This window comes from Osmia bicornis, chromosome 16 (assembly GCF_907164935.1).
Source record: "Osmia bicornis bicornis chromosome 16, iOsmBic2.1, whole genome shotgun sequence".
NCBI classification, from domain to species: Eukaryota; Metazoa; Arthropoda; class Insecta; order Hymenoptera; family Megachilidae; genus Osmia; species Osmia bicornis.
In genome coordinates, this window is record NC_060231.1 from 247,220 (window position 1) to 260,716 (window position 13,497).

General features: G+C 42.3%; 1 protein-coding gene across 1 annotated transcript; it reads left to right on the forward strand.

Moving 5' to 3' along the window:
• The first annotated feature begins 9,577 nt into the window (after positions 1–9,577).
• Positions 9,578–10,003, forward strand: LOC114881589. Its single transcript, XM_029198407.2, has one exon. The coding sequence runs from the start codon at positions 9,578–9,580 to the stop codon at positions 10,001–10,003; it is 426 nt and encodes a 141-aa protein (XP_029054240.2).
• The last annotated feature ends 3,494 nt before the right edge of the window (positions 10,004–13,497 follow it).

The window sequence follows — 13,497 nt, forward strand, 5'->3', positions numbered from 1 at the left end:
CCGCTTGCATCTTCCAAAGTATTTACTTTGCATGAACTTTAGGGAGTCAGAAGCAGGAGACGAGGAGGGGGGAGGAAGTGGGGGTGGGGGATGCATTAATCTGTGGGAAGGGATTAGTATATTACATTATATCTAGGAAACGATGTAACAACATCGTTGATAGCTCCAGGAGTGCACCCGTGTGCCGGCAGGACCACCACCAACCGCTTGCATCTTCCAAAGTATTTACTTTGCATGAACTTTTGTTTATTTCGTATATTATTATTATTATTATTATTATTATTATAACAATAGTGTAGTTATTTGTGTTTTTCTGTATTTTATTATTATTTATCGTAGTAGTAATAGTGTTAATATTAAGTGTAGAGTACTAGTGTGGCATAGTGTGTTAATAGTATTATTTAGTGTTATTTAGTGTTATTTAGTGTTATTAATTTTAATAATTAGTAATAAACACCCGTGCATTATGGAGCGTCGTGGCCAAAACAATAATCATTCATTTGTGAATGTGCGTCAAATGTTCCGTGTCATCGATGCAGCTAATAGGGACTATACCCTAGCTCGGGATATATACCGCGAATGGCTAGAAAATAGTGGAAGATCAATGCGAATGAGATCCGTTCCTGATAGACGGCAGTTCCAAAGACTGGACCACCGTTTTAGTGAAGCCTCACTATCAGACGCCAGCAACAACCACCGCCATACTGGTCGACCACGGACGCATTGGAGGACGGAAGAGCAAGTGATTGCACTTGCAAGAACTTATCCGTTCATGGGACTCCGTGGCATTGCACGACGCGTAAATATTTCACATATGACGGTACGTCGTGTAATCCGTGAAGAAGGCTTGAGACCATATCGTATCCAGAAGGTCCAAGCATTAAGGGAATCGGATTATCAACAGAGGACAAACTTTTGTCAGTGGATGTTGAGGAAAGTGGAGAATAACGAGGATTTTTTTAAAAACATTATATTTACGGATGAAAGTAGTTTCTCCAACACCAACATCCAAAATCGGCAAAACACCAGGATCTGGGCAGAAAGAAATCCGCATGTTATGCAACAGCATTTTAACCAAGGCCGGTTTTCAGTAAATGTGTGGGCTGGCATAATCGGTGATAATATAATCGGTCCTATTTATCTACCGGCGCCATTAACTAGCCAACGATATTGCCAATTTTTGCGATCGCAATTGATCACAGAATTAAGAAGGCTCATTCCCCAACAAAGAAGAAGAACGATTTATTTTATGCACGATGGCGCGCCACCACATTTTAGCAGACCAGTACGCGAACATTTGTCGCAAATGTTTGGATCGCGATGGATTGGGAGAAGACCTGCTCCACATTTCTGGCCTCCACGCTCCCCCGATTTAAATCCACTGGATTTTTTTCTGTGGGGCACAGTGAAGGAAATTGTGTATAAATCGGGCACTGAAATAAGGACTGTGGCGGATTTAAAAGGACGTATTAATTATGCCTTTGAAAAAATTCAAAACAAAGCAGACATTTTTTATAAAGTGCGTAGAAACTTAAAATACAGATTAGAAAACTGTGTAAACAGTGGTGGTGGACACATTGAAGCTGGTGACCAAGCAAGACTGTTACGGAGCATTGGTGAGTACGGCAGTGTCTTGTGGGAGAGACAAAGACAGAGATAATTGGTAAGTAAATATATTATTATTGCATGAAATCCTAGGGTACTAGATTCTTAGTATTGATATATTCTACTTTAAACGGGGGCATTCCATAATTTATATAATTTATAAATAATTGATATAATTAGACGCTCATGAATATAACCAAATAGTTATCCTTTAACCTAATCTAATCATATCCCATCCCATCCTGATAGAAGAATACTCACCACCTTCTCGCGGTTTCCATCGAACAATGACAACTTGAATGTATATAACAATAAGTATCATTGATAAAGAGTGAGTTTTCAATAGTTGTTAGACCTCACAGCGGTCCCATACCCTATTAACAATAGCAGGTATAGCCGCTTGGCCGCTACTAGCACCGCGCAACTCGGCCGGTCGAGCCAGCGTCTCCTGACGCAGCGTTAAGTTTAATTAATTTTTTTGAAAATAGGTCCGTAAAAGGGACAAATAGGACTATATCCTCAATTTTTTTCAGATTTTTAAATATTTGCCCGCTGTTCTAAAATGGTATTGCCCCAACGGTGAAAGATAAGAAAAGTCACTTAACCGAGGCCAATACAAGTAGGTCAATGCACCTTACTAGGTCTACTGTCCGTTTAAACGTCGCATGGTGTCAGTTTAGAGTAGGGATACGGCGCACAGCTGTGCCAGGCCCCAGCGTTGGGGTAGATACGCTCAAGTGGCAGGGTAGTGGTAGGCCCTAGCGTATACGCGCAACACTACACAATCAATTCGCTATGAATTCTTTAATAACTTTTCCTGATGAAACGGTTCGATTGCGACATATGGTTCCTCTCAAACTTTTTCTCCTCTCAGTGTGCAGAATGTGTTGGTGTAAAAAAAAATTTAACAACAATTTTCAATGTTATAAACAATTTTGCGGCAAGTTTCTTTTACAAACGCCCACCGATCGTAGGGTGTAGATTCACCCCCTGGAGCCGTGACCATTAATTGTTTTACACCCTGTACATATAATAACAGTATCGTTATTACTATATCTACATTAGATATGTAATATAGATTTAATAGCTATGTCATTATTACTATATCTACATTAGATATAATGTAATATACTGATCCCTTCCCACCGATCAATGTACATTTGATAACACCATCGTTGATACTATGTCTACATTGGATATAACGTAATATACTAATCCCTTCCCACACATCAATGTACATATATTAACAGTATCGTTATTACTATATCTACATTAGATATAATGTAATATACTAATCCCTTCCCACAGATCAATGTACATATAATAACAATATCATTATTACTATATCTACATTGGATCTAATGTAATATACTGATTCCTTCCCACAGATCAATGCACATTTGATAACAATATCGTTATTACTATATCTACATTAGATATGTAATATACATTTAATAAAAATATCTATATTAATACATCTACATCAGAAGGAGTCCCGTGCCGGCAGCGGTTCCGAACGGACGTGTGACGAGTTGAATGAAGTGAGTGAAGAGTAGAAAGGTGGAAGAGCGAAAAAGAGAAAAACAAGGATAGCAGAAAAAGCGAGTGTAGAAGGCAAAGAAAAGGGGGTAGTGAAGGATAAAGTGAAAACACTGAGAGAAAGAAGAAAAGAGGCAGAAAGTGGGTACACGGGTGTGAGGTTAGGGAGAGTAGAAGATAGATAAAATAATTTTTAACAAAAAACAAATCCGACTTCGAAATGCACTAAAAAGTGTCAAATAATTTCTATTTCATTTATACCAATATTCCATAACTATTAATAATATCTACTTAATCGTTAAATAGGATACCAAATACATTTCAAAGTTTTCGGAGGCGGCGCAAAATTAAAAATACCCGAACAAACGATGCTGCCAATAACGATTTGATTGCGGTACGGCAAGCTTGATAATTAATAAGTCGTAAGAAAACAAGTTCGAAACGTTACAGATACGGCCGAAAACATTTGTAATTGTAACGATTATGTCAGAAATTGGCAGCACTCCTGATGTACATGCGCTGTACTGCAGTTCACGAGAGACCATACTTAACTCGCGTAGCTCACTAGGTCTAAAGAGATTTTTAGTAACGTGTGTTATTCCCCTCTACAGCTTGCTTCTTGTTATGCTTTACATATAAATGATGGGCAGAAATATACATATGACGTACGATAACTGATAACCGGTGATGATATTGTAAAGTTTCACGATACAATGAAATTCCTATTATTTATCGAAAAAAAATTATGTGAACGCAAAGTAAAGAAGCAAGCTGTAAAGGGAAATCACACGGGCTATTAAAAATCTCCCTAGACCTAGTGAGCTGCGCGAGTTAAGTGCGGTCACTCGTGAACTGCAGTATAGTTAATTCACAATGGGTATGTTGATTCCCGTTGAATATGGTTTACTTGAAATTATCAAATGGGTCATTTATCATAGGTTGCCGACGCCCGAGTTAGGATCTTCCTAGTAGAGGAAAAGTTTTTAATTTTGCGCTGCCTCCAAAAACTTTGAAATGTATTTGGTATCCTATTTAACGATTAAGTAGATATTATTAATAGTTATGGAATATTGGTATAAATGAAATAGAAATTATTTGACACTTTTTAGTGCATTTCGAAGTCGGATTTGTTTTTTGTTAAAAATTATTTTGTCAATAACATATTCGATCGTTACGTAAAGAGGCCAGACAACCTAGAGAACTTGAGTTTAGCCGAATTTGCTGTCCGATATGAAACAGTTTCAAGTAATATATGGACAGAAGAGGATGGCGACGCAGAACTTAGAACTGACGATGAAGAAATTTCGAGATCGAAGTTCATGAAATTGAAGGACAATAGCCGAATGCGAATAAGAAATAAACCAGCTGTACTCCGCCACCGATATTATACCCTGAACAGTGATAGAGAAGGATACTTCTACAACTTAATAGTGTGTCACATTCCATTTCGGGATGAAAGTACACTTATGTCCGAAAACGAATCTTCGGAACAATGTTTTCTTCGACGGCAACACGAGTTGAAACCTATGTTGGGTAACGCAACCGTCGAACAATTTACTCACGCAGAGCAAATTATTGAAGCGGCGCTCGCCCAAGCTGTTGCTTTGAATGTTGTACATGAAGAAGAAACTAATGAACATTCAAGAGATCCAGTCAGAATTCATGCCGACGAAACAATATATTATGATCAAGGTGATTTATATGAAGATCAACAGCAAGAAACAATTGCAATGCCAGCAGACGTGTTCCTTAATAGTATTCGAAGTCTTAATATTCAACAGAAAGACTTATTAAAATCAGTTTCCGCAGTAATTGAGAAAGATATTAAAAAAAACGCTGTTGAAAATCCGGAACAAATGTTGCTTTTTATTACCGGAGGAGCTGGCAGTGGCAAATCGTTTATTTTAAAATTACTTGTTGAACACGTTAAACGCTGTTATAATCCTACAGTTGATATGATGATAAAACCATCTTTCATCGAAGTAGCTTCTTTGACTGGCGTCGCTGCCCGTCAAATATTCGGAAAAACTCTGCATTCCTTGTTCTCGTTGCCTATTGAAAAAGGTACTGCCATGACCTATCGACGACTGACAGGACAGAGGCTCGAACAGGAGAGACGAAAGTGGCGTCATACAAGGTGGTTGATTATCGACGAGATATCAATGGTATCTTATGAGAATTTGCGAATAATTCATTTAAGATTGCAAGAATTCAAAACAAATGATAAACTATTTGGAGGCGTAAATGTACTTCTCTTTGGCGATATCATGCAGTTGCCCCTAGTAAAAGGACACTGGTGTTTTGTACAGCCACATTGGTGTAGTGCAGAAATTAATTTATGGCATCAATTTTCATTCTGCGAACTCACCATTAATATGCGACAAAGAGATGACGTTGAGTTTATCGATTTATTGAATAACCTTCGGTTTGGGGAAGTGACAACTTCTCAATTGGAAATATTATGCGAACGAAGAAGGGTTCCTCTAACCGGAGAGTTCGAGGATGGTGCAGCAGTAAGAATATTCCCAACGATAAAATTAGTGGATGAATATAATTCAAAAATGACTGATGAATTAGCAAAATCACATCGAATGTACGTCATTGATGCAATAGACGAATCCCGTGAGGCAGCTACATATGGAAAAAGGCCACCAGAAAATGTCATACCTGCAAATGTAAATAATTGTGGCGGACTGTTACATAGAATAACGTTAACTGAAGGATCGCGAATCATGCTGCGACGAAATATATCAATTTCTGATGGTTTGATAAACGGTGCAATGGGAATAGTGAAGAAATTTACATGGCCGGCACTTCGAAGAGATCAACTAGAACAAGGAGAGTTGCCGGACGCGGTACTTATAAAATTTGACGACGAGTCCATTGGAAATAGATTTAAAGATATCGACGGTTACATCCCAATATCTCCAGTTGTAGCAACGTTTCAGGCGACGAAAGGTTATGGGGACGTCGAGCGCAGAATGTTACCACTTATTCTAAGTTGGGCAGTAACGGTGCATAAATTACAAGGGACAACATTAAACAAAGCTGTAATTGATCTTGGCAAAAAGAATTTTGCAAAAGGCCAAATTTACGTCGCTCTTAGTCGTGTCAAAAGTTTAGATGGTTTTGCTCTATCTGATTTAGCACCAAATAAAGTCCTCGTTAAACCGCATGACGAAAGAGCACTCGCAGAAATGCAAAGATTACGACGGTTACTTTTGCAAAGAAACAGTCCAAATCAGCTTCCAGCGACTGATACGTGAAGAAGGAAGCTAACCCTTCTTTTAGCGACCAACTGATAGAGAAAATGACGAAGTCTATTTTTTTTTTCATTTCACGGAAAATGTTGAAAAGTCACAATCGGTATATTCCCTGTAGAATAAACGCCGAAAAAAATATAAATGAAGCGGTACAATTTTTTTGCAATAAAAATTGACAGAAATGAAAAATGAAAACTGCTTTCTTAACAAGACCAATCGGGAGACATACTTTAGAAGATACAAAAGGTTTCGTTCCAATTGGTCCATCCGTCAGGGAGTAATCGGCGAACAAACATTTAGAAAAAAAAGTCATTAGGAATGAAAAAATGCAAAATATTTTTTTTATGGGACCAACAGGGAGTTATACTCTATAAGACGGAAAAAGTTTCATTCCGATTGGTCGATCCGTCTCGCAGTAATCGGCGACCGTTCGCCGCATGTACATGAAATAGTACGTTTTTTTGCAATAAAACGCGTTCGGAGTGAAAAAATATAAAATGTTTTTGTAACGGGACCAATCGGCAGACATACTCTACCAGATGCAAAAGGTTTCGTTCCGATTGGGCAATCCGTCTCGGCGTAATCGGTGAACATACATGAAAAAAAAAAAAAAAAAAAATATACACATCGAATTGAGTATCCTCCTTCTTTTCGAAGTCGGATAAAAAGCGCGGCAACGTGTGGAAGGATGGGGTAGGAAGAGACATCTAGGAGACAGGAAAGTAAACAGGGGAGCGCAAGGAATGCCTGGGGACAAGGAAGAGGCAGGAATAAAGGGAGACAGCCGGCAGCATAGGAAAGAAGAAACGAAAGAGATGAGGAAAACAGCGGAAGGAAAGGAAGAGACAGGAAAAGCGGACAAAGGGGTGAGGCGAGGCAGACCGACTAACGTAGAGGTGCTAAAGAGAGAAAAGAGTCTAAGCACAGGAAATATGCCCAGCATAGAGGAAATCTGGAAGCGAAAGGGAGGACCGGAACTAGGGGAGGCGGAGGAGAGAGAAAGAGGACAGTCCACAAATAGAGGAGTGGATATTCAGAGAAAGTAAGCTAATAGAGATGTCCCCAGACAGGAAAAAAGAGAAAACGGATGAAGAAGGAGGTATCGGAGAATTGAAGGAGATGATGAAAAAGTTAGGAGAGGGACAAAAAGAGCTGGGAGAAAGGATAGAAGCAAGCACAAGGGCACTGGGGAAAGAAATGAGGGAGGAGATAGTAGAGATAAAAGGAGAAATAGGAAAGATGAAAGAGGAAATGAAGAAAAGGGAGGATAAGTGGCTGGAACAAAAAAGAGACATGGAAAAGAAAATGGAAAGACTAATGAAAAAAGTGGAGGAACTAGAAAGAGGGGAAAAGGAAAAAGAAAACAATAATTGGAGAACAATAGAAGAGAAAATACAAAGCTGGGAGAGGGGAGCAGCAGAAAAAAGAAAGGAGGAGAATGGAGGGGAGGCGGTAACAGAAAGATTGAGAGACTTAGAAAGGAAGTGGGAATGGAAAGAAAAAGAAGACAGGAGGAAGAATATAATAATTACAAGGATAAAAGTGAAGAGAGAAGAGATGAGAGAGAGGGCAGAAGAGATATTGAAGAAGATCGGAGTACAAGACGCGATAGAGGAAGTAAAACCAGTAGGGTATGCTGAAGAGGGGAGGGAAGTAAACATGGTACAGCTGAGACTGAGGTCATTGGAGCACAAGAAAAACGTGCTGATGATGAAGAAAACGCTGAGGGGTGGAGAGGAAAAAATAGAGGAGGATCTGACATGGAAATAGAGGAGGATACAATGGAAGCTAAGAAGGATCGCAAAGGAAGAGAGGGAAAAGGGGAGAAATGTATAGGTGGACTACGGGAAAATCAGAATAGAAGGTAAATGGTGGAGGTGGGATGAGGAGAGAGAGACGTTGAAGGATGGGGGAGGGAAAGAGTGGTGCGAAAAAAAGGGGGAGGGGCGCAAGGCGGGGGAAGGGAATTGAGGGATAAAAGAGAAGAAGGAGTGGGACAAATAAGCAGGGAGGAAAAGAAAGAGGAGGGGAGAAGCAAGATGGGGGAGAACGAAAAAGGAAAAAACAGGAGACAAAGAAAAAGAAGAGGAAAAAGAAATGGAAAAAAGCAGAGACGAGAGAGAAAGAAAAGGAAAAGGACACAGGGGAAGGGAGAGATAAGGAGGCGTGGGAAATAGGATTTTGGAACTGCGCGGGGATTAGAAACAAAAATGAGGACTTTTGGAAGACGATCACACAATGGGACGTAGTAGTTCTATTGGAAACATGGATAGAGCAGAAAGGGTGGGAGAATGTGGAAGGAGTGCTGCCAAAAGGATACAGATGGGAAGCACAGATGGCAAAAAGAAAGAATAAAAAGGGAAGGGCAATGGGAGGAATGTTGATGGGGGTGAAGGAGTACATGATGGGAGAGGAAGGTAAGATAATAAAAGAAGAGGAAAAGTGGGGAATAATGACAGCAGAATTCAAGAGAGGAGAAGAAAAATGGAGAGTAGTAGGGGTTTACGTAAATGCGGACATAGAGGAAAAAATGGAAGACCTTAGGACCAAAGTGGAAGAGGTAGAGGATGAGAGAATAACAATAATAGGAGGGGATTGTAACGCGAGAACAGGGGAGGAAGGGGGGGAGTGAAGAGGTGGGAGGTGGAAGAGGAGGAGGGGCAAAGAAAATCAAAGGACAAAAAACAAAATGCAGAGGGGAGAGCACTGATAGGAGCCCTGAGGGGGACAGGATGGGGGATACTGAATGGAAACATAAGCGGGGATGAGGAAGGAGAATTCACGTATACGGGAGCAAGAGGGAACACAGTGATAGATTATGTGATAGCAGAAGATGAGGGCAAAGAGAGAATCGAAAGAACGGAGATAGGGGACAGAATTGATTCGGACCACCACCCAATAATACTGAAAATAGAAGGGAGGAGAATGGAAAAAGAAGAAGGAGGAAGAGAAAGACCAGCGCCGAGAGGAGACTGGTCGGAGCAGGGAAGGGAAAGGTTTAGAAAGGAAATTAGGTGGAGGGAGAGGAGAGGAAACATGGAGGAGGATATAGGACAATGATGGAAGAGTTCAGACAGGGGCTGGAAAAAGGAAGAGAAGGGGTAAAAAGACGTAAGAGAAAAGGGTAGTGGGACGAGGAGTGCAGGAGGAAGAAGAAAGAAGTGAGAAAGATGTTAAGAGATTGGAGGAAGGGAAAGGCAGAAGGGGAAGGCTACAAAGAGATTAAGAGGGAATATAGGAAGTTATGCGAAGCAAAGAAGGAAAAAGCGATAGAACATTTTGAAAAGGAGGTGGAAGAGGCAAAAACAGAAAGTGAGGTATGGAAAATAATAAACAGAGAAAGGAAAAGAAGAGGGAGAAGGGAAACGGGAATAAAAGAAGAGGAATGGAGGAAACACTTTGTGAACCTGCTGGGTGGATCAGAGGAGAAAGTAGTGCTGAGGGGAGAAAGAAACCAAGAAGGGGACGGGGAAGCGGACATAAGTAAGGAAGAAATAAGAAAAGCGGTGGCGAAACTGAAAGACGGGAAGGCGACGGGAGGAGATGAGATCCCTAACGAGGTGTGGAAATATGGAGGAGAAGAGGTATTAGAATAGGCATGGGAAATATGTAACAGGGTTTGGAGAGGAGAAGGATGGCCGGAGGGATGGAAGGAAGGGATAATAGCGCCCATAAAGAAAAAAGGAGATGGCACAAGGGCAACGGACTATAGGGGAGTGACGTTGATGCCCACACTATACAAAATATACGCAGCGGTGTTAACGGAAAGGATGAGGGAGGAAGTGGAATAAAAGGGAATGTTGCCGCCAAATCAGACAGGATTCAGAAGAGAGATGGGAACAATCAATAACATATACACGCTAAACTTCTTGGTGAACAGACAGTTAAAGAGGGCAAAGGGAAAAGTGATAGCCTTTTTCATAGACCTGAGGGCAGCATTCGACTCGGTGGATAGAGGGGTACTGATGGAAGCACTAAGAAAAAGAGGAGTAAGAGAGGGGCTGAGGATAAGAGTAAAAGGAGATCTTGAGGGAGACTAGAAGCAGGGTAAGGGCAGATAAAGGGTTGACAGATCCTTTTCGACGGCGAGAGGCGTGAGGCAGGGATGCCCGTTAAGCCCGCTGCTGTACAATCTACTAACAGCAGATATGGAAGAGAAGATGAGCAAGGGAGGAGGAGGGGGATAAAGATTGTAGGGAAGAAAGTATATACGCTGGCCTACGCGGACGATGTGGTGCTACTGGCGGAAGAAGAAGGGGATATGAAGGCGATGATGGGAAGACTAGAAAGGTACCTGGAGGAGAAAAGACTTGAGCTGAATAAGGAAAAATCAAAAATAATGAGTTTTAGGAAAGGGGCGGGAAGATGGAAAAAGACGAACTGGTTGTGGAAAGGAACGAAAATTGAGGAGGTAGGACAGTTCAAATACCTAGGATATGTGTTCAGAAGAAACGGGGGAAGCGAGTCACAAGTAAAAGGTAGAATCACAAAGGCCGGGGTAGTGATGAGACAAGTATGGGGGATTGGGAAAACAAAATTCGGAAAAAACTGGAAAAGAAGAATTTGGCTGTGGGATAAGCGAGTGTGGACGGTTATAGCGTATGAAGCGGAGATATGGGGCTGGAGGGAGTGGAAGGAAATAGAGGGGCTTCATGAGAGATTCCTAAGATGGACGCTCGGGGTAGAATGGCGCACCCCAGGATACTTGCTTAGAGAGGATTATTACATATCTAATGCAGATATAGTAATAATGATATTGTTATTAAATGTACATTGATCTGCTGGAAGGAATCAGTATATTACATTATATCTGATGTAGATATAATAATTCCCCCTGTGGCTGGGGGTCAGAATACCGTCACGGTATCCCCTGCCTGTCGTATGAGGCGACTAAAAGGGGACCTAAAACGGACATTGGGATCCATCTGATAGCCTGGCAGTACGGAACGCTTTGGTGTTCCTATCTTTGACCTGGAATGTGGAACCTGGAAGTTTTCTTTATGACGAATAGGCTTGACCACGGACGAACTCTAAACATAAAAAATATTAAACTATGAATAGTACACGAAAAGATAGATACAATTACGCTGCAGGGGAACTCGGAGTCTTCGGTACCGGTCCGGTGGGTGGTGGGCGGGCGGGCCCCCCCGGATCGTCATCGAATAACCGCCCAGCGCAGGAGGTGGAACCCCAGGCCACTGCGCAGATTATGGCTACTGGTGGAGCTGAATATGAGGTGGAATTTGACTGTACCTGGAAGACAATTGGAGTCGACGCATTGCACGCAGGTTTGGAACGAGTGCTCAATTATAATGAGGACGAGGCTTTTTCTAGAAAACCGAAGGTTAATCGCACACCTCCTGGATCTGGGAGCAACCCCCCCGAATCTATCAAAGGCGCATGGCGTGCAGGGTGATCTAGGGTACATAGACGAAGATACAGAGGATGGAGACGGGCTGACAGGAATAGGTTCTCCCCGAAGGTCTAAAACAGTGAATACCCACGACCCTTTGGCGATTAGGACAGCGGAGGAAAAGTTTGAGGCGGGTTTAGAGGCTCTTGCATCTTTGTTGCGAGTACTAGCGTCTGAAAATAGCTCGGTTGCAGCTTACCTGCAAAGGTCAAGGAACGCAAACCCCACCGTACGCGAGACCTCAGCCAGAATAGAAAGATATTTGAAGAAAACAACGGATATGGTTGAGACACTAGTGCGCGTCAGAACGATGGAAGCTGGAAGTATGAATATAAATACTACAGTTGAACAAAAACTGAATGTGGGTATGCAAACGGGCATAGAAGGGGCCAAAAAGAATCCAACACCCCAGATGAAAAGAGTAGTGAAAATGGTGGAGGCGGTAACGCAAACGGATGAGGTATCTTTTGTTGTCCCACAGATATGCGATGCTGGGTCTAAGAAAGGGGTCGTAACTCGCAATAATGCGAAAAGGAAGGACTTAACGCCTCCTTTACCGCAACAAGAGAAGAGGTCGCGTATTGCGGAAATGGAATCATTAGAATTGTCGCCCCCAAAGGTTAGAGTTAGGAATGGATCAGCTACGATGGAGGACCTGCCAGATACGGGATGGGAAATAGTACGACGTAGGACAAAGAAAGAGGGTTCACGAATTGGTACTTCTCGAGGCGCAAACGACGGTAATATACGGGGCGAAAATGATAGACCACTAGGGGTAGTTACGCCTAGGGCACCAAATAAATCGAAAACAAGACCACCGAAGCCAGAGGCTATTGCCGTGCGCTTTGTTGACAAGGCAACCTTTGCTGATGTCCTGAGGCGAATGAAGGAGAAAGTGGGTGCCGGTGCGCAAGGGGTGAAAGCTTCCCTAAGCCGGCGTTCCGCAGGGGTCAGTTAATGGTCCAACACTCTGGAGCATCGTATATGACGAACTATTACGGTTAAAGGTGAGGAGAGATGTTCACCTGGTAGGCTTTGCAGATGACGTTGGGATCGTTGTAATAGACAGAGACTTAGATAGGATGGTGGCTGTTGCTGAAAAAACACTGATCGACCTCACTGAATGGTACCGTAAGAAGGGACTAACGCTGGCAGAACATAAGACCGAGGCAATTTTGCTCACGGGTAGGAAACATCCGGAGGGATTAAAGTTCAGATATGGGAAAGTTTTATTCACCAGCCAGAGAACGGCTAAATACCTAGGGGTGCTGTTTCCTAGAGATCAGGTGTTCAAAGAGCACATAGCGAAGGTCACATATGCGGCTATGAAATATGCGAATGTAATAGCTCAACTCGCCCCCAACACTGGTGGCGCGGGATTCGTCACTAGAACTCTGTATTACAGGATCGTAGAGTCGGCTACCCTGTACGCGGCTCCTATATGGAGAAGGGCAATGAAAACTCAGCTGAACGTTGCAAGGTTGAGGAGTGTCCAACGAATTGCCCTGGGAAGGGTTGCGCGTGCCTATCGAACGACATCAACGGAGGCGCTAATGGTGATCACGGGGTTCCCCCCCATCGACCTTCTGGCCGACGAAAGGGGTAGGATATTTGAACGGATCAGGCAATCCGACGACGAACACGAGGATATGGACCCGCAGAACAGGAAGGATAGGG